The 21,178-nt window shown below is 40.5% G+C and overlaps 1 protein-coding gene across 3 annotated transcripts in view; it reads right to left on the bottom strand.

The window, feature by feature from the left end:
• The window catches only part of MTUS1 (microtubule associated scaffold protein 1), a 130,229-nt gene that overhangs the window by 80,012 nt on the left and 29,039 nt on the right, over positions 1-21,178 (bottom strand). For all 3 annotated transcript variants that reach the window (XM_061993524.1, XM_061993523.1, XM_061993525.1), the window contains exons 2-3: positions 11,143-13,364; positions 8,675-8,867 (exon numbers count right to left, since the gene is read on the bottom strand). In XM_061993524.1, the coding sequence (XP_061849508.1) occupies positions 8,675-8,867; positions 11,143-13,191 (2,242 nt within the window). In that variant the 5' untranslated portion in view covers positions 13,192-13,364. The remainder of the gene's footprint in view (positions 1-8,674; positions 8,868-11,142; positions 13,365-21,178) is intronic.

Here is a 21,178-nt window from a genome sequence, read left to right as displayed (position 1 = left end):
AAGTATCAGGGAACTAGCATCAAGCTTGTGTCAGGTATTGAGGTGTTCCTTCTCTTGCAGCTCAATATTCTCAGACTAAACTTGGAAAACTGATAGCCAGTTTGAGAGAACCTTGTATTAGCAGTTAACAACCACTAAACCAACCCTCTTCATTCTGTCAAACACTCCCACCTGTCAGAAAAGAGATCAGGGAGAGAGGTAGGGAGAGAACATCATTCATGTGAACGTACTGTTAAATGTCACTTTTTCCTTTCCTTCTTGGCCCAGTTTTAAAGTGTGGCCAACTTCCTTCCAGTTAAACCCTTCCATGATTAGAGGAGCCTCCTCCCTTCCCCATCTTCCCTCAGGCTTAACTCTTTGCAGGTGATCTCTCCCTGACCTCAAGTCCACGCTGAAGACTGCTCTCCCACCTCCAGGACTGTCTGCCATCATGTTACCCACTGATTTTACCCAATTTTATGTTTTGTTTTGTTTGGTTTTTTTTTTTTTGTGTAGACTTTTTTAGCAGCCATGTGAGAGACCATGTCCACAAGTCACAGTCATCTCCTACAACCCCAGGTAGAGCCAGTCTCCAGACAGCAGTTAGTTTTACACCTGCTTCCCAGGGCAGATGCACAGTTGTGGGAAAGCTTGACCACTCCAGCTTTGCCAGGAGACTGTTGTAAGCTGCTTGTATCCTGACTTAAAGAAATCCCAAACAATAGCTTTAATACAGCCACTGAAAACTTCTGTCAATTTAGGAGTAGTGGGCACAAGGAGTCAACATAACATACTACAAGAAAAGCTGAGGCAAAAATAAAACCACTAACCACATCCAATTATGCTTTTCATTATTGTGCAGTTCTTTATATCACACACTTCATATTATGCAATGTGAAATTTTTGATAGCTTGTAGCTTTTATATACACATTATCTATAAACATTTTGAGTTTTCTGCTGCAGGATTTCATGCATTCATTGAATGAAGGAACCTCACTGCAGCAGAACATAAATACCATTTTCTTCAGAAAGACAAAGATTTCCCTCCTTTATTACCTTTAACCTGAGAGAATTATAACTCACCAATACAGGTGAAGAATTACTTGAAGACACACCAGCATGTCCTTGCAAGAAAATGACTAGGTACCGAGAAATTCCCCTGCAGGAACGTGGTGCACATCCCAATCCTAAAGGACTCTTACAGAGGCATCCATATTTCTGAAAGCATTGATATGTCAACTGTTTCTATCAGCCTCTGCATATATGATCACACATCTTGCCACATGTGCAACAGATTAAAATCACAATGCAGCTACTCACCGATCACCTGTAAAAAAGTCTGAGATCATACGTGAAAAATTTAATTTCTTAAGTATGGTCACTGACAGAATCAGAAACAAAGCTGAGAGGATGACATACTGTCATGGTTTGACATGATAGCCTTTTCTGGTAAGGGGGAAGGGGCTGTAAAGATGGCTCCTGTAAGAAGTTGCTCGCAACACTCCCCAGCTCTGAGCCAGACCCACTTCTGGGGCTGAGCCAATTAGATGCCTCCATGATCACTTTTTTGAGAAGAAGCCGGAAGAGGAGGTTTCTTTCCTCCATCTTCTTTCTTTCTTCTGCCCCTTTTTCTTTCTTCTGGCTGGTGGTGGTGCACGGAGTAGGAACGGTGACAGAAACAACCATGCGGATTCCAAGGTCAGTGATGAAAGAGAGCAGGAGGTGTGCTGGAGCAGAGACTCCCCTGCATTCTATGGAGAGGACTGGTGAAGCTGAGATTTGTTTCCATTTCTTTAAAGACCCTGCATCAGCGGTAGAGACTCATTTTGATAATGAGCCCACATCAGGGGCAGAGACTCATTTTGCTAAAGCTGACCCTGGATCAGGGGCAGCGATTCACTTCATTAAAGGCCCCGAGCCAGGGACAGTGATTTTGGCTGGAGGAGGCCTTGTCCCGAAGGAGGGGCCCTTTATCACTGTGGCCGGAGCAGGCCGTGTCCTGAGGAAGGGACCCAATATCCACAACTGTAACTGTGGGGAGGAACCCACGACAAAGCAGCTCATTAAACTTATGCCCAGAAGAGGCCTTGTCCCAAGAGAGGGACCCTGCAACTGCAGAAACTGCAACCGCAGTGAAGAATCCACGCCAGAGATATTCACCAAGGACTGTGTCCCGTGTGAGGGACCCTGTATCGGCAGAAGCCGCAGCTGCTGGGAACAACCCACACCAGAGAAGTTTGTTAAGGACTGTGTTCTGGGGGAGGAACCCCGTGTTGGAGCAGGGGAAGAATGCCAGGAGTCGTCCACATCTGAGAAGACAAAAGTGGCAGAGCCTATCTGTGAGAGACTGACCACATCCCCCACTCCCTGCCCCCCTGAGCCGTTGAGGGGGGAGGAGGTAGAGATATCGGGAGCAGTGAGCTGGGCCCGGGAAGAAAGGAGGGATGGGGGAGGGAGATCTTAAAGTGCTGGTTGTAATTTTCTCATCATCCTACTCCCTTTTTTTTTTCTGCTTTTATTCCGTTCCGTTTCTTGTAGAATAAACTTTCCTACTTTCCTCTCTAAGTCGAGTACTAGAGTCTGTTTTGCCCAGAACCATAATTGGCAGCAAGCCCTCCCTGCCCTTGTCTCAATCCACAACAACCTTGCTTATCTTTTTACTCCCATTTTGCTGGGGCCTCCGCCATCCTAACGAGGGTGGGGGTGAATGGGGGCATCAAGCGAGAGACTGTCGTGGTGCTGCTGTGCTAGCTGGGCCAAACCACAACACATATTCCCTTCTGGAAAAGTCAACAGAATACTGGAAATACCAAAGACTTGGAATAAAGATCATTTAATCATAGAATCACTGCAGTTGGAAAAGACTTCCGAGATTACTGAGTCCAAACACTAACCTCACACTGTCAAGTCCATCACTAAACTAAACCATATCCTTCAGTACTTCATCTGCACATCTTTTCATATCTCTACTGACTCCACCACCTCCCTGGCAGCCTATTCCAATGCTTAACAACTCTCTCGTAAAAAAAGTTCTGTCTAATATCCAGTCTAAACCTCCCCTGGCACAACTTGAGGCCATTTTCTTGTTTAAGTTCATCTTCAGTTGGTTCCCCCTCCCCCTTCTCCCCCATCTTCTGAAAACTCAGAGGACTCCACCCAAGAATACCACATCAGACACAAATCAACATGCTTCAAAACCATTCACTGTAACAGATCCAATATCACCTCCCTTTCCATTCTACGTATTTCACATAGTCAAATGGACTTATAAAACTAAACAGGTAATAGTTTATTCCAAATGGGTGGTTTTATGCTGAAACCTATGTGCAAGGCTTGCAAAACAAACTATCTATCCCATGAAAAGCTTTATGTCATACCATAGACTGCACACCTTATGCTTAATGGATACCCACATATTGGTTTCTTCCTTCCTACACCTCTGAAGAGGAATATGAGGGTTTTAAGTTGACTTTTAGGAGAGGTTTTCATTTCTGTAACAAAGCCCTACATATGTATTAAAGAAAGGGAAAAACAGACCAAGTAATCAGGACTCATAAGGGCAAATAATGATTTTTGTATGAGAAACCTGCTTTTAGGATTTATAAAAGAAGGTAACTGCTCTGCAATTAAAAAAAAGACTAAATTTTAAGACTTCTTTGTAGACCCTGGTGCATTTCATATTGTTCACAAGAAAGGACCTCTCAAAACGCTTTCCTTTGCAAGTAATTCTCCACTCCAGAGTTCCAAGGAAAGTCCTGGCTGCTTCAGGACAAAGAACCTGGAAGTTATATTTGCCTTTTGAAACATATTGTTTCTTTCTGGCACCACCTCAATCCAACTTCAGAGTCACACAGCAGAGGGCATCAGTAATACAAGCTGAAAAGTGATTTGCAGTAACTATGTTTGGTTTAGCTGGATGAGTTCCTGTGTGACCTACTCTACCTGGTCCTGCTCTGGCACGGGGGCTGGACTAGATGATCTTTCAAGGTCCCTTACAACCCTTAAGATTCTGTGATTCAGCATCAGCATCAGAGACTAAAGTATTGTGGTAATACTGTAACTAAATTGATTTGGATCACCTTTACTAATATTGTGAAAGGCTGTAACAAAACATCCTTAATTAACCAGGTTATATATGATGTTTCCAGCTGCATGCAAACTCATCAAGACCATCTGGTATCAACTTTCCATCTGAAAAGAGTTTCTTTATGCAGTGAATACACTCTTAATCTGTCCTGGCCGATTCTGTTTTAGCTTTGGAAGCTTCCCAGAATTATACATTTAATTGTAAGATCAAGCCAAAATTAAACCAAAGGAGTTTAGTAATTATGAACTGACAAGCAAATCAGTTCTTCGAAGTATCACTAAACCTGCTGTGGACTAATGCAACTGAAACGTATTTCCTATGCCATATGGGGAATTATTTTTCCCATGCTTCAGCTGGTTGCAGAACACTGGAAAAGTCTTTCAGTATGACTAATTTCTCATACTGAAAAGATCTCGCTTGTCCAAAATCTTCAAGGAAACACAGAATTCAGACTGTTGAGTTTCTATCTACCCAAGCTTTCATTACTCTAGTTAAATGCTATGAGAATACTAACAAGAGAGTGAGCACCACTTGACTATACTCATGGGAAAGACAAGTAAAGCACAGGGCCGTAACATTGGATTTCAAGTGACTTAAATCAGAGACAAAATAGTGCCTAAAATGTCAGAAATAACCATCAGACACTGAAAGACATTTTACATTTCTAGATCAAAAGTGAATCATTTACAGTCTTCCTTTATGCTGTTCCAACACAAATGAAACAATTTCCTGTGGCTGCACTGCTTCTGTCCAACTGCATGGGTGGTAACACGGAAGTGCTCGGGCAGGCTGACAGTAGAACAATTTGGAGTGGTGTTCCACCAAAGCTCCTTAGTTTTTCTAAGTCCCCTTCTACCCCTCCCTTCAAGTGAGAGAAAGATATGACTCTTCCCAAACCATGCTACCTCAACTATTATCAAGCTATCACTCTTCCACGGTGGTTATGTACATCCAATTAAAAGGCTGTATGTGTTTGCTTGGATTAAAATAATAGTTGCTTTCCTTTTGGGACTGGTTCAAAGGAACATATTTGAAGGAATATGTGATTGCTGGTCATTCTCTCTTAAGGAGAAATGGAGATAAAGAGTTACAAAAATCATTTTGAGGTGTCTAGCTCAAATTGTAACCTGATTACTGATTTGCTGCAAAAACAGGGCTTGGACCCTCAGAAACACTTCAGCACAATAAATCAAGTTGGGCTCACATAATTCAGCAAGAAGCTTCAAGTTCCAGCCAAGATACACCAATACTTGTGAACAGCAGTCAGAAACCATTTTGAAATAGAAAAAAATATTTCTAGTGGTCTGCAAAAAACCTCACAAAAATGATACTTGAGATGGGAGTTTTCCCTCGCTCTAGCTGTCATCTCCTGTTCTGTTCAGGAGAGGATTAGGAGATTTTCCTTAGAAGACAGGCTTCCTATTGGGTTAGTATAGTACCACTGAAAACTTAAGGTTTAGAAGTGAAAAAAAAAAAATCCCAAATCTCAACTCCTGACAAGTTGAAAGGATCTTGTAATTGGTGTTATATACAGTGCATTTTTTCTTTTATTTCTTGTTGCAGGGGAGTTTCCTGCTTCCCACTTGAAATTACTATGTATGATACAATTCACTGCTCACAAGCTCCTGATTATTCTGGAAATAATACCTACAGTAACACATTTTGGACAGATGGACTGCTCTCCCTCAAGATGAGAGATGGCACAGAGCTATATCATTTCTCTTGTTCCAAGTATTTAATACACTCCCTACACTGACTTGTCATCTGACTCAGTGATCCAAAGACAGCCAACAACTGGTTAAGAATTTGCTGCATTTACATTAGCACCTCAGGAAGCAATGTGATTGTTAGGATTTGAACAGTTTTAAGGCTCGTCTTGACAAATGCTTGAAAAACCTGGTCTGAATTCAGTGCTGACCCAGTTACAGGCAGGAGGGGCTGGACTAGGTGACCTTCAGAAGTCCTTTCCATCCTGGATTTAGCTAGTCTGTCTGTCGTCTGGAGAAATCCTGTACAGATACCAAGTTATTTATCTGTGCTGCTGGAATTACATCAAGGCACAAGTTTAATACCAAAGTGTACAAATCATTGAACTAGAAGAAACAGTTATTCCCCACAGGAAGACTTTAGCTAAACAGTTAACTGGCTTTGGTTTACAAGCCGACATTTGGTCACAATAAGAGCATCTGCAGTTTACTTCAAAAACTTTAAAAACAGATGGGTTAAGAAGCAGTAGATAGGGTTTTAACTGAAATGTGTGGTTGCATAACACAGTGGGGCTTCAGTAGCAATACCAAGCAACTCCTACATTTCCCCAGCCTGCTTCCCCCATCCTATACTCCCATCCTCTGATTTTCATCACTCCTGTGTTTACCAGGAAACAAGAAAACACATTTAAAGATTCCCTTGGCGAGGGATAGGGAAGTTAATCTGATATAGTTTAATTCTGCTTTGTAACAGCATGATGTTGCATAAACAAAACGAAGGGTAAGACCTGGCCATTGGAAAGGGGACTGGGGAAGACGCATAGAGAAAAAAAGCAAATTTTCTCAGTCTGCCATTTCATAGCACAATTTTTAAGGCTTAAGAAGCCTTTACTCAATATGAAAAATTTGGAAGATATTCTGCCAACTAACATAACAACAACATTAAAGGAGTTAAAGAGTGATAGGTTTAGCTAAAGGAACTTGGGGAATAAAGGTTTTCATTTGCAACAGCAAATAACTTCCCCAAGTTCATCTGATTTTTCTTTTTTTTTTAAAATGAAAGGAAGAAGTTAACTCTATGACCCAGTCGTGCTCACATTTATTTCTAGGATGGTGTCACAAATCTATTCTGGCTTAACAACCTAAGTAACAAATATAGATCTTTATACACACCTCATAGGAAAGCTCTACATTGCTAAATAGAGAGGTAATTAGTCTTTCAAGAAACCAGTGGCTTACAGGTAGGTACCTAGATCACTGAGCAAGTCCCCTCACCTTAGTGAGGCTCACGTCAGAGAATAACCTATATCCACTTTCTTTGAGGACCTCAGCCAACAAAGGACTAACAGATACAGATTTTATCATGCTTCACTAAATATGAGCCAGCAATGTGCCCTCATGGCCAAGAAGGCCAATGGCATCCTGGGATGCATCAAGAAGAGTGTGGCCAGCAGGTCAAGGGAGGTTCTGCTCCCCCTCTACTCTGCCCTGGTGACGCCTCATCTGGAGTCCTGTGTCCAGTTCTGAGCTCCTCAGCTCAAGAGGGACAGGAAAGTGCTGGACAGAGTCCAGCACAGGGCCACCAAGATGATCAGAGGACTGGAACAACTATCATATGAGGAAAGGCTGTGGGAACTGGGGCTGTTTAGTCTGGAGAAGAGAAGACTGAGGGAAGATCTTATTAACATTTATAAATATCTAAAGGGTGGGTGTCAGGAGGTTGGGGCATCCCTTTTTTCTATAGTAGCTAACAACAGGACAAAGTATGAAGCTGGAACACAAAAAGTTCCACTTAAACATAAGAAAAAATTATTTCATTATGAGGGTGAGGGAGCCCTGGCACAGGCTGCCCAGAGGGGTTGTGGAGTCTCCTTCCTTGGAGGTCTTCAAGACCCGCCTGGACATGTTCATACGTGACCTGATCTAGGTGAACCTGCTTCTGCAGGGGGGTTGGACTAGATGATCTCTAAAGGTCCCTTCCAACCCCTACTATTGTATGATTCTAAGAGGAGTATTTTGAACTGTTTTATAATCTTAGATTGTGTGGGTTAAAAAAAAAAAAAAAATAAGAGGTTCTACTGGGTATAGTTGGGTATGCACACTATCCAATTTAGAGTGTCTTATTAATGTAGTCACTTATAGCCAGGATACCTTTGCAGTTAGCTATATTTCTGTACTTGGTTTGAAAATGCACATAAACTACAAGAGCATTTCTCAATCTGCCCAATACAGTTACAGAATGTAGTTTCCAGTCATCAATTTTAAAGAGCAGCCTACAGACTAGACGTGATATTTTCCCCTGCCCTTGATATTAATCAGTCTGAGTTGAATGAGAAGCTCAACCAGTCTTTCCTTCAATTACTTTCTCCTCTTCCTATTAAGTATAGACCGATAGTAAAGTTTCACTGAAGAAAATATGTTATGCTCTGAAATAAGAGCTCATTCCCTTTGAGAAAGCTTATCTTGTGAAAGTTGCTTTTCATAAAAACTTTGAACCCGAGCTCTGTATTATCTCCTCTTCAGTTTTACATATTTTGAAGAATTTTACGTGTTATTCTGCAAAGTACTGTTATACAACCAAACTACAAACAGGTCCCTTCCAATCCTTAAGATACTGTGTGATTCTGTGTGCGTAATTCTAATAGCACCACATCTTCCTAAACACGTTTCTTACAAGATGAGATTTTACAATGATCAGGTGTAACCTGCCTCCCTGCCACCAACCTCTCCTCCACCCCTGCCTCCCCTAATACTAGCAACTTGCTATTTAAATAGAATCAAAGTTAGCACTAAAAATACAGCTCAGAGCCATCCTAATATTTCTATCAGAAAGTACATTAAATATATTCTAACATTAAGAAACTGCTTAAGTAGCAGTATACCAGTGAAAAATTCTCTTACCAGAGCTTGATGTCAGAACAGCTCCTTTGTGAGGTGTTTTAATTGTGCTGATAGGTTTATTTTCAGATCCTCTCTTCAAGGGCATCACAGATAGCCCTGTTTTAACCTTGGGAGCTGATACATTTCTCAGTGTGACTGGGCCTTTCTTTGGTGTATTTTTCCCTTGTGTTGTCTCGTCTTTCACAGAAGGCGTCTGGATTTAAAAAAAAAAAAAACCACACACACAACAACAAAACAACACATACAACAAAACCCCTCCCTCACACACCACTGCTGTTTAGAAGGTGAAAGATCTCCCTTTCCTGCATCTGTAATGAAATATCTACCAAACAAGTAAGGGATACGCTTGGCTGTTTGCTGTCACGTTGTCCATGTCTGCAGTGCAGAACCTCCAGAATTATCTCCTGAACAGCCTTTAGCAACACAAACCCATTAGTTTGAAAAACTAGTCAGTGGTAATGGCAAACACAGTAAAAAGTTAGAGGTTTTACATCAAAAAAGTTTTACATGAAAAGTTTTACATCAAAATTTCTTCCTCTCTAAACTCTAATTAAGTCATTCAATTACATAACTGCACCTAGTATCAACATAAATTATTTATCAAGTAATTATACAAGTTAATGCACTTAGAACTTAGTTGTCCTGTACTACAGCCCTCAAAATAGGTTTCCTAGTCTAGGTCTTACATCAGAACACAGAAACAGGTTAAAATCTTTCACATTCAAGTACCATAGAGAAAACAAATTCAGGAGCAGACCCAAGGCAGGTTTAAAATAACTGATTTATGTGTAACACTCAACTATCCTATAGAATTCTTGCTCCAGTTCACATCAGTATTAATTCATGACCATTCATGCTGCAAAGTTAAGGCTCTAAAGGTAAAAAAAACCTCCTCATATGCTATTCTGTGATTCAAGCCTATACATAGCGATTTGGTCACTTCAATGCACTTTACAGTTTTGACTCTATTAATCTTCCTTTTCAGAAGATAAGACTGCACTTTTCAGAAAACCAGTTTAGTCCAGCTGACTGGTCTACTGCACATTTTAAAAACCTTGCTCTATACATTTTCTATGTACTAGCAGAAAAATTAATATCACATGCTTCCATCTTGGCAAACTAGTGTATTGAAAACATTCCCTCCAACTCTTGTCACCAAAAGGTAGCAGTGAAACAGAATTCAAGCTCTGAAAGACTTCAGAATTAAATAATACCATCCTTGCTTTCATGCTCATTTAGGTTAATTACTTATTATAAAAAGAAATAATATTATTTGATAATGTCTTCTGTAATGTTTCAAAAACAGATAGCTGCTTCTATTTTACCTCAAGTAGCTTACTCTCTATACTGAGCTTTATTGCAGTTTTTCTGGCAAATCAGTAAAGCCTGACAAAAATTCAGACAATGTCAGATTTACCAGTAACAGCTGCTGCCTCTATTCCACCAATTTAACATAAGCTGTTGAATTCCTGTTGAACAACAGGAGGAACTTCACATAGCATCAAGACCCCAACTCTAAGTCCCTATTATGACTTCCAAGATGCTGGTCAGCTGAACCCCAAAGCTCTTCCCTTCTTTCCCACAGTTCCTTTTTTTTAAGCCTTCTTTCAGAGTATTTCAAAGCAGCATGTTTCTCCTGACAAGCAGCTGACTCATCTGAAAATATTTCCCAACCAACCAGCACATGCATACCTCCCGGCCAGGAAGTTTGTACCTTCCAGCTGGCTGACTTCCCAAAACCAGGTACATGCCCTCCGCACGAGAAATATTTCCTGGCAATTCTTAACTATTTTAATGAGCCCCAGTTCTACTCCAAATAAACAAATTCCTAAATTATTCAAAGAAGACAGCTAAATTAAGATGTTAAAAATAAAATGCTTGACCAATGTGTTTGTCTTAGGGTTTTGTGTGGCTTAATATTATTGTTAAAATATGTACATGTCTGTAAATTTTAAGTGTCATTTTGTTCTAAAGCATGTTTTGAAAGGAAAATACTGAAAAATAGCAATTTATCTCTAATGACTATTTAATGTCACAGCACCACTAGAATTATCTTGATATGTGCATACTAAAAGCTGTATTTAGAATAACCTCACCAAGTTACGCTGTGCAATTTTACCAGTTGGACTAAATTAAGACTTGTTTGCTTTTATTAGAAATCTTAGCAACTGCACTGTCTTAAACAGACTTTACCAGAAGTATTTTTATACCACGGAATAAGATGAAGAACAAAGACACTTAAACAAAAAAAGGGGGGGGAAACATCCTTGGGGCCAAGTGCAACCAGTCTGTAAAACTATTTCTTTCCTCCTTTGATTAGGGAAAAACTTCACTTCAGAAATCACCACTATGGTTGCATTTGTAGACACAAAACCCATTTCACAGTTTCCATTCTGCACTGTGAAATGCAGAATTCCCTTTTTCTAGATGTACAAAACATACAATTAAGTAAGGAAAAAAAGGCTTACCAAAGGAACAGATTGCAGGTCAAACATTTCATTTGCCACATCTTGTAACAAGGCTGCTTCCAGAAGAATTCCCATGTTGCTGTTCTGCTCTTCTTCACCCCCAGTCGGGTAGATGTTTTGAGCACTAGGCTGCATTAAAGGGTTTGAACTTTCCATCTTATCATTCAGCATCTCTTTTGAGTTCTCCACACACATTGGAAGTGCAGCAGAAACTGAAGAGCATGCCGAGTGGGCAGAGCTTGCTTTGCCAACGTCTTCCGGATTCTGCTTTAACACAGGTGTCTTTGAAGCCTTGTGGGAAGTGTTCCTGGGACGTGTTGCAGCATGCACGACTTGGCTAGTGAAGAGGCGTTTGTTAAGATGTAGCTTATGGGGCTTATTCACAGGCAATTCCACTTTAGTATCTTTAGTTAGATCAGTTTTCTTCTTCAGCACTTTTATCGAGGTGGACAACTGCCTTGGGGAAGCAACCAGTGAAGATGGGGAGACAGCTGACAGGGGGGACTGGGGAGACTGTTTTAATGCTGCAGATTCTCTTGACTGTAGCACAGGTCTCGACATTACCTTTGGCTTAACATTTTTGAAATTTGGTTTGGGAAAACTAACGATCTCTGATTTCTTGGCTTTAGTTATTGCTGACACAACAGGAGACGTGCTCACTGGTCTTCCTGCAGTTTGACCTGAACTAGCTTTAAGCAAAGGTCTTCTGTTATGCCCTCCTAGAAAGGTCTCATTTGGTCTTCGTTTAGGAGATTTGTCTCCAAGTTCTATTGAAGACAAAATAGAAAAAGTTTTATTTTTTGATTGTTCATTAGGAGTTGAAGTACATAGAGTAGAATTGCTTTCATCAGCCATAGGGCTGAAAACCACAAACGTTGCTTCACATTTTAGATCAGGCTTAACAGTCCTCTTGACTTTTAGTACACTACAAGACGTGAAAGAAGTGTGGTGCATATCCTGAAGAGCAGCATTTCCAGAGATACTTTGTTCTTTGGTTGAGGGTTCACTGGGTTTCTCCAATACTTGTTCTTCATCCATTATATCTACTGGGAGAAGGTGCACATTATTTACAGGCCCATCAGTACATGTTTCAGCACTGAAATTCTCAGTTTTGTCACAGTCAGGGGTATCCTGCAAGTGTTTCACTTGGTCATCTTTATTAACATTAATGCATGGTGATAATGCATCTCTCCTATCAGGACCTATACATCCAGCAGCTAGTTCTACAGTCTGTGCTTTTGTTTCCTCTGATTCATTATCAGTCTTGTTATAGTTTTTTAGACAGTGTTCACCACCTGCAGAGGCAGGACGATATACTTTAAGTTCTGGATAGGCATCTGGGCTTTCTGAAGCCACTCCCATAGAGAAAAAATTAGGTGTTATTTCTGAGATGGTTCTATCAAATTTCTCTCTCCTACATACTTCAGAAGATGTTATCTCCCTCAGATGCACATCATCGCTTTGATCATTTCCCAGAGTTTCACCTGTAACATGAGTAACATCCAGTGTGCTCAGGTGGCAGCACACCCTGTCACTTATCAGGGACTGCATGTTCTGATCTGAAGCAGGAAGAGGTAATACACACACAGAGTCAGTCTGATCGTAAGGCACCAATTGTTTGATACTCTGATTTTCCATTTTTGCCATAGCAATGTCACTTTTCAGTAAGTTCGTTGGTTCTGTCACGTCACAGTTCAAAGGAGGCACACAAGCCTGTTTGGTCACAGAAGACCTATGTGCAGCACCTCCATCTCCCAACGGAGCTCTTGTACAGTTGCATTTGCCAGGTGTATTCTGCAGATGAAGTGCTTCAATACACTGCTGCTTTAAAATAGTATTTCTGAAGTCACTTTTATTTGCAAGAATAGTATCATCTTCATGTTCAGGCACTATATTTTGGTCAGTTGAATTACTGTGTATCTTGGTCAAACAATTCTTTGAGGGAGGTGCAGTTCTGTCACAAGTACAGTTATTTCCATTTTCATCCCTAATAAGTAAGGAAGACTTCAAGCCATTCTTTGCTTTGTCATCTGACTTTTCAACATTCATTTTGAAAGCTGAATTTTAAACTTTTTTCATTTTATACTTATTTAAAACTCCAGAGAATGCAGATTCTTCTTAATTTTGCAGGAAAAAAGTGCTCCCTGGAACATGTCAACTGTCCTGAAAGATACTTAAAAAGTAGTTCTTAGCTTTCATGTTTCCCAAGAGGATTCCAAGTTCTGAAATTAAAAAAAAAAAATTAAATTATTAGCTGATTTTAAGACAGTCAGCATTCTTCAGCTATTTGTCTTTGAATTAAGCGCAGCCACATTGACCTACTTCCTTAAGCCAATTAGGCTTTTATAGTGATGTCATCTGTGCACTCTTACCTTCACAAGTCATTTCTGCTTCCCTGACTGCCAAGCAGCTTTTGAACCCTTTGGTCACTTAAAATCAAGTGTAACTTTAGGGTTGCATTCTCAGATACTTGGCTTCTACACAAGAAAAAGAATCCAAAAGATTTGGCTGCTTGACAGGAAAAAGGTATCTAAAGGACTAGATGACAGAACAAATCATCATTATTCCCTTCTTCCAATAGCAGGTACTAAATAAAAAGGCATTGCTCCTCAGATAGCAAGCAGTCAATCAACAGAACTTACTGCATGGTACTCACAAGGCAGAAGGCTTATACAGGCTGAAACACAAACAGTAAAGAGCCATGTGAGAAAAATCTGTCCAAAACTGAATACTAAATTGTCTCAAGAACCTCCCAGTCACAAGCTGCAAGCAGCTAGAACTCTAGAGAAGAACCAACACATGCTCATCCTGTTTTTATACTCTTTACTCAGCACTTAATCCCTGGTTACTGCTGGAGACAGGACACAGCATTAGATGGATCATGAGTCTGACTGTGTCAGATCACCTGCATGTTTTTATGTACAAGTTTGCAAGACAGAAATTGAGATCTAAATTGGAACAGTGATGAAATGCTGCTGTATAAGCTAAGGCCTAGAGCAGACACCAGTTATGTTGATGTTATGGAGTAAAATAAAAAAATCCAGTGAAGAAAAACTTCAGTGTTCACACCTTGTTTTACATAGCAAAGAGCAGTAAAAATCCCAGTCAGCAGTCTTTCGCACTGAAAGCCTCCTTCCTAGCTTTCAAGAAAGCAATTCCCAACACAGGCAGCTCAAGATCTTAAAAGAGGTATCTTAAGACATCTGAGCTGAAATAAAGAGAGATGGAGAGGTTCATACTCAGCTCTGGCATCACAGCAGTACACTACACCAGTAGTGTAGTCAATAGGTAGATGCACATGGGAAACCTTTAGAGTCACTGGAGAGCAATTCCCTACATAGCAACAGTGTCCATCTTCTATAAGAGGTAAGAGAACATTAGTCGAGTGGGGAAGCAATTCCAGTGTCCTGTCTAGTAAATCAGAGCCACATATGCTAACCCAAAACCATAAAAAAAAGAAGGGGGAAAGGGAGGGCAACACACCTAAAGGACAAGTTCCTAACAACAACTAAGACCACACCCCAGGCACCAAAACCACAAGGACGTTAAAGAATGAGAAGGCCCAAACTGTGAAAAGCAGCTGGATTACCTTCATAGCACAAATCCATATGAAAAGCTCTTAGCACCAGAAATGAGATCACATACAGGAAAAACTTCAGATTTAAGATATAGTTGCAGGGGAGAGATGGTGGGAGATCTGACAGGAAGAATGGTCACTTTCAGAGCATTAAAATCTAAACAGGTGAGACAGAATTCGGTGGCTCAAACATGGGAATTAGGCTGAAGACCCATTTATTGGCAAAGGCCATCTTCCCAACTGAAGAACAGTATTGTATGAGGTTCAAAACCAAGTGCTGTGTCCTGTGCTTGTGTTACAACAACCCCATACAACCCTACAGGCTTGGGACAGAGTGACTGGAAAGCTGACTGGTGAAAAAGGATCTGGGGCTTTTAATGGACAGCTGGCTCAATATAAGCCATTGGTGTTCCCAGGTGTCCAAGAAGGCCAATGGCATCCTGGCTTGTATCAGAAATAGTGTGAACAGCAGGACCGAGGAAGTGATTGTCCCCCTGTATTCGGCGCTGGTAAGGTCACATCTTGGATACTGTGTTCAGTTTTGGGTGCCTCACTACAAGGACATCGAGGTGCTGAAGCCTGTTCAGAGATAGGCAACAAAGCTGATGAAGGTTACGGAGAACACATCTTACGAGGAACATCCTGAGGAAGCTAAGGATGTTTAGCTCTCTACAACTACCTGAAAGGGGGTTGGGGGCGGGGTGGGTGGGGTGGTGTCAATCTTTCCAGTACTGAATGACAGGACAAGAAGAAATAGGCTCAAATTGCACCAGAGGAAGCTTAGGTTGGACATTAGGAAGAACTTTTTCACCTGGATGGGCTGCCCAGGGAGGTGGTGGAGTCTCCACCCTGAGAGATATTTCAAAGACGCATAGATGAGGTGCTGAAGCATATGGTTTATAAGGTTTAGTGATGGGTTTGGCAGTGTTAGGGTCTTTTTCCAACTGTAACAATTCTATGGTTTTCTTCAGCCAGAAACATCACTTAAATAACTACATTGAAAATAAATCCTTTTTCATATCAGTGACAAGTATAAAGCTTTGCAGACAGGCTGTAGGACCTGTAAACAGTTTTGAGAACAAAAGCAGCACTTAGACCATTCTAGAACTACAGGAACTTGCGTGCTCACTATGGATCAATCACTAAGTAGTTTCTGGCCCATAACCTTGTCTTTACATGAGTCTTCAAACATATGTCGCAGACTGAGGGTAAAGAGACAATGGAACAAGGATTCAACAAGCTATTGAGATCAGACAGAACCCTTCCTCTGCTCCCACCTCCTCTGCCAAGATGAAATGGCTTGACTAGCTCCAAGCCACGTGGTTCCTTACAGCTGGTCTAGATCCTTTGCCCACCCACTATTACTCAATCCCTACAGAAGAATGAACAATTTTCATCTTCCATTTGGAGTTCTTCCAACAAAAACAAAAAAGTCTTCCCCAAAGGCAGGGCAAGAACCTGACCTAAATAATTTTCCATTGATTTAAGTCAATCACCGAATGAACTGCTGAAAAATATTTGCAAACTTTGCTTTCACTGTTGTTTTGACATATTAAAACTAGTTTCAACTTGTCTGGAGACTAGCCCATAACACAGCTTGCACACCTAGTCATGCAACAAAACATTAAGATTACATTTTGTTTCAGCATTCACTCAGATCCAACCAGCAGTTCTACCTCTTTCAAGAGCTCACTACAGAAAACAGAGAACTTCAATATGCCAAGACTTAGCATGATTGAGATTTCAACAGCTTAAAGAATGACACATTACTTTACAGCATGCATAGCTAATAATGCCAGAATTTGCAACAACACAGGCAGTTACGTAAACCTTGATCCCAACTGACACACTAGAAGCTCCAAGAAAAATAAGTCATTTTGAGACTCGGTAATGAGGAAGTACATTACAGTTACATTTACAAATGTGTACACATATATATGTCTGTTCACTCAGTGCTATAGACATACCAGAGAACATACAGTAATAACCCACTGATTGAACTATTTTTAAAGCAAATTTTCACTTTAGTAATCAATACTTCCATGAGAAACTAGACAGCTACAAATACAGCTTCATATCCACATTTAGAGTCCTAAAATTGTCCTGCATAAAAAGTAAGGTCATACCAAGAATTAAGTATAATGTATAAAAATCTGTAATCTAGATGGACATTAGTCCTATATTAGTCCTATAACTCTGCAAGTGTTAATATGTTCATAAGGCTTAGATTTACGACCTGCCATAGGAAGTCAAATGAAAGATTAACCTCAGCCAGCATCTCCTCCATAGGAATAGCCATCAGCACATGCACAGACACAACAGTCACCCTTCCTGAGAACATTCCTTCCCAAGAATACACTGTTCCTGGCAACCAGTGACTAGAGGAATTCTCTAAACTAAATACTGCTAATAAACTTGCTTTGAGTTTGCCTTATAACAACAAGCATTATGTATGCCTGGCCTCTACAATACCCTACAGTACAGTGCAGAAGAGTTCAGCTGTTTTGTGCCTTTAAGTAAAGCTCAAATTGCCAAATTTAGGTTGTATATGTCAAATGCTTATACATGGCCAAAAAAGTCCTAGTTAAAGCTCTAAGCTTTCCCCTTTCTCAACAGATAACAATTGCTTGGGGTAGCAGAAGCATCACTTCGATAAACTGGGAAAGGTACTTGACATGCAAATAGTTACAAAAGGATAAAAGATCCTTTGATAAAGCATCACTTTGATAAACTAGGAAAGATACTTGACATGCAAATAGTTCCAAAAGGATAAAAGAACAGCTGGCAGCAGCTCCAGATCCATAAGAAATACACTACAACATGCAGAACTGGGCCCATAGTTAACATCTTGTCACTTCTACTAACCTACTACTGTCACAACACTGGCAGTAATAATCTACACTTTTCCTGGTACTCCATCTGGAACGTGGTTCTTTCACCCACACCCTCACACGGCATTTGCTCAAACCCTTCAGCTATGTTTGTGCAGCCTGGATCAAGCAGGGGTGAGGCAAGGAATAAATTTGAAAGGAGAGAGTGTGCCCAGACATGCAGGAAGGCAGTTCAGAAGAGCTCTCAACAACTGAACATGCTTTGATACCATACAAAATGCACCATCAGCATCTGTATTTCAGCAGAAAACCATCATTACGTGGTCAGAATTACCACAGTCACTGAAATAATAAACTATTTAAGGCATTTGATATGTCAATTAACTACAATACAACCAGACTACCTTATTGTGTTCTGGAACATAATCACACAAGTCGGACTTTTTCCACTATGTACACCTGAAGATACAGACAACATCATCCAGAATAGAGTCTGCAGCAGCCAGGTATCCTCCTCAACATGCTCTGTCCAGTGTTGCTCACTGAGGTCCCATCAGAAAGCATTGGAAACATACATGATTTCAGGTAACCTTGCATTTCCACAGAAACAAAACTTCAGAGGTTCCTGTGCAGACTCAGTAAATGTCACATCCTGATGCCAACTAGCCTAACACCAAGCTAATCCAAACTATTAGAAGACAGGATGAATTAAGCTCCTAAAACAACATCATCCAAACATCTATAACAATACAACATACACTTAGAAGTTAATTACATTAAGTGCTCATATGCTAATAGCATTGCTTCCTTAAGAACACACAGTATCATCAGTGCTGGCACTGCAAAGGTACTGTAATTATTACAAAGACACAATCCCACAGGGTGGCTGAGTGACATCTGTATGCTCTACTCAAAGACATTTTTCAAATCAAAATCCATGTGAGACACTTGTTATGTGTAAGCAAAAAATGATGTGCAAGTTATACTTGCAAGCAACTGTGCAGGTATGTTTGCATGGAGTTGTAGCACTTTCACAGGGATGAACCATCAGATTCTGCCTTTTACTTGGCTAGTTGATAGCCTCCTTCAAGACTGAAGCATCAGCATAACATACAAGAGATAGCAACCAAGAAGCATGAGTTGTAAGCAGTTAAATCTTGGCACTGAAGCATGGAAGAGTGAAAAGGCAATTGAGCATACAGCTGCAGAAATTACACAACTTAAGTAATGTGAGAGGTGCTGACTTCCTGCAATATGTTCAAACCATGACACGGTAGTCCAAATATATGACTGCTCATGTTAACTTGTACATCTACCCTACTAGCTTGCTCCTACTAGTAACTAAATTGTTATCTAAGAGAGACGGCAATGCTACTGGTTTTCCCAAACTCATGGCCTCCAGTGATGCATCAGAGCATTGTCTCAAAGGAAAGTGTCCATTACCTTCAGACCCCTTTTTTCCCTTGGCCAAAGCTATTGCTTTCCCAAGATGAAGAGTCCTTATCTATTTAACGGTTCACAAACTCTGGATATCCTTCTTGGCCTGTCTTTAAGGATGTTAGGCTGTTGTCTCCACCTTTAAGTTCAGACTATCATTTGTAAGCACATAAGACATGCAGACATTCCAACTGACTTGTACAGTGTCTTGATAACATATTTTTTTTTCTTCCATTAATGACCATCAATCTGATTTTTACTGTAAGGTAATGTTGTGGTTTTGGCTGGAATAGAGTTAATTTTCCTCCTAGTAGCTGCTACAGGGCTTTGTTTTGAGGCTGATAATACAAGAATGTTTGGTTATTGCTAAGCAGTGCTTGCACATGGCCAAGGCCTTTTCTTCTTCTCTCTCTGCCCTGCCAGAAAGTGGGGGAGGGCGGGAGGAGGAGGGCACAAGAAGTTGGGATGGCCAGGATGGCTGACCCAAACTTGCCACAGGCGTAGAGCCCAGTATATAAACCACTCCGTATATAAACTGGGGGGAGTTGCAGGGAGGGGCCATTCGCTGCTTGGGGATCAGTTAGCAGGTGATGAGCAACTGCACTGTGCAACATTTACCTTTTCTTACATTTTGTTTATCTCTATTATAATAATATTTTTTATTATTACTATATTTTAATTACATTGTTCTTATGTCAACTGGAATTTTTTCTGATTCTCTTCCCCATCGTATAAGAGATGGGAGTGAGTAAGTCGTTGTGTAGTGCTTAGCTGCAGCTGGGCTTAAGCCATGCTAGGTAAGTTCCAGTAGAACCCTATATTCAGAAGTAGAAGACAAGGTCAGGTGACTTTTAAGAAAAGTAAAGTCCATCTTTTACTTAGAAAACCAAGGTACTTAAAAACAGTGTTGAGAAATGACTTGTGATATTTTGAGGATTCAAAGGTGCAACCCCCAAGACCATGAAGTTCTGCAAATACACATGCCTTTCTCCCACTCTGCTTTACAGCAGCTGACAAGGTAACACTGACCGAAGCAACAGAGAAAAGCATACACAAGCCAGTGGCAAATGCTAGCTATTAAGACAGCACAAGTAAGCACGTGTACTTCATTACCTGAGATTAGGTGCATGATCAAAGAAAACCAAAGCTACCTATTTGAACATGCAGATGAGAATATGAGCATGCATCTCGCTTGGATATTCCAGCACGTTCTTACAACTTCATCACATTCTCATTCATAGCTTCATTAACAGAGTTAAAACTGGCACAGACTACACATAGGTTTTTCAGCGTATGGTGCAATACACAGATGCACACATGGTAAGTTCTATACTTAATTATCATTCATTTATCCATCACCATCATAAACAAAGGCTGTGCCTGGTTTTCTGTGAGAATACTATTCAGTCTGCCACTCTTTCGGAACTTGTAAGAATGACATTATATTACTTCACAGTTAAATTAGTCATCAACATTTCAAGAAGATTATTTGGGGTTTTTTTTTTGCTAACTAAATTGTTAGCACCAGCATATGCTCTTCTACAAGGAAGGAAATGCTTTCGGATCAATATGAAATTAAGGAGCTAGACCTTGAAAGAAAACAATAGCACATTTATCGTGGCTCTTTCTTGAAGGGTCAAGGTTCGAGTCCTTTTTCAAAAACTTGACTGACTAGCTAAGCACAAACAGGACTGTAAGAGCCTTTATGTTCAACAATCCTAATCAGAGTTCAAGACTACATATGGGTTACAAACATTGCTCACCTTCTCCGTTTCCCAGAATTCAGTTTTACTGATTTTCTCCATTGCTAACATTTGAACATTTATACAGTTTGCTACCTTGAAGTTACAAAGCAGCATGCCAGGATTATTCACAGGAACTTTCCCTCTAAGTACTACCAGGGTAAGAAGAAGGAAGTAATTGATTACAAAGAACTAAAATGCTTTGTGAATTCCTGTTGGGTCTGCTCAGCTACTTGCATAGCGTGAATAAACTTTAAAGCTGAGCAAATAAGGTTTGTGCTCTTCAAGAATGCCCTCAAATTGCAAGATATCTAGCAGTTTTCCTCAAGTCTCATCATACATTCCTTACCGTCATTTTTTGATTCTTTAAGGAAATTTCAGCCATATGCATCCTTGCTGCCCATCTTTCTTGGAACAAGTTTCAAATACTCAAACAAGTTGGGCTGACC

This window comes from Colius striatus, chromosome 3 (genome assembly GCF_028858725.1).
Source record: "Colius striatus isolate bColStr4 chromosome 3, bColStr4.1.hap1, whole genome shotgun sequence".
Lineage (NCBI taxonomy): Eukaryota > Metazoa > Chordata > Aves > Coliiformes > Coliidae > Colius > Colius striatus.
The sequence above is the reverse complement of the archived record's forward strand: the minus strand, read 5'-3'. Positions and strand labels throughout refer to the sequence as shown.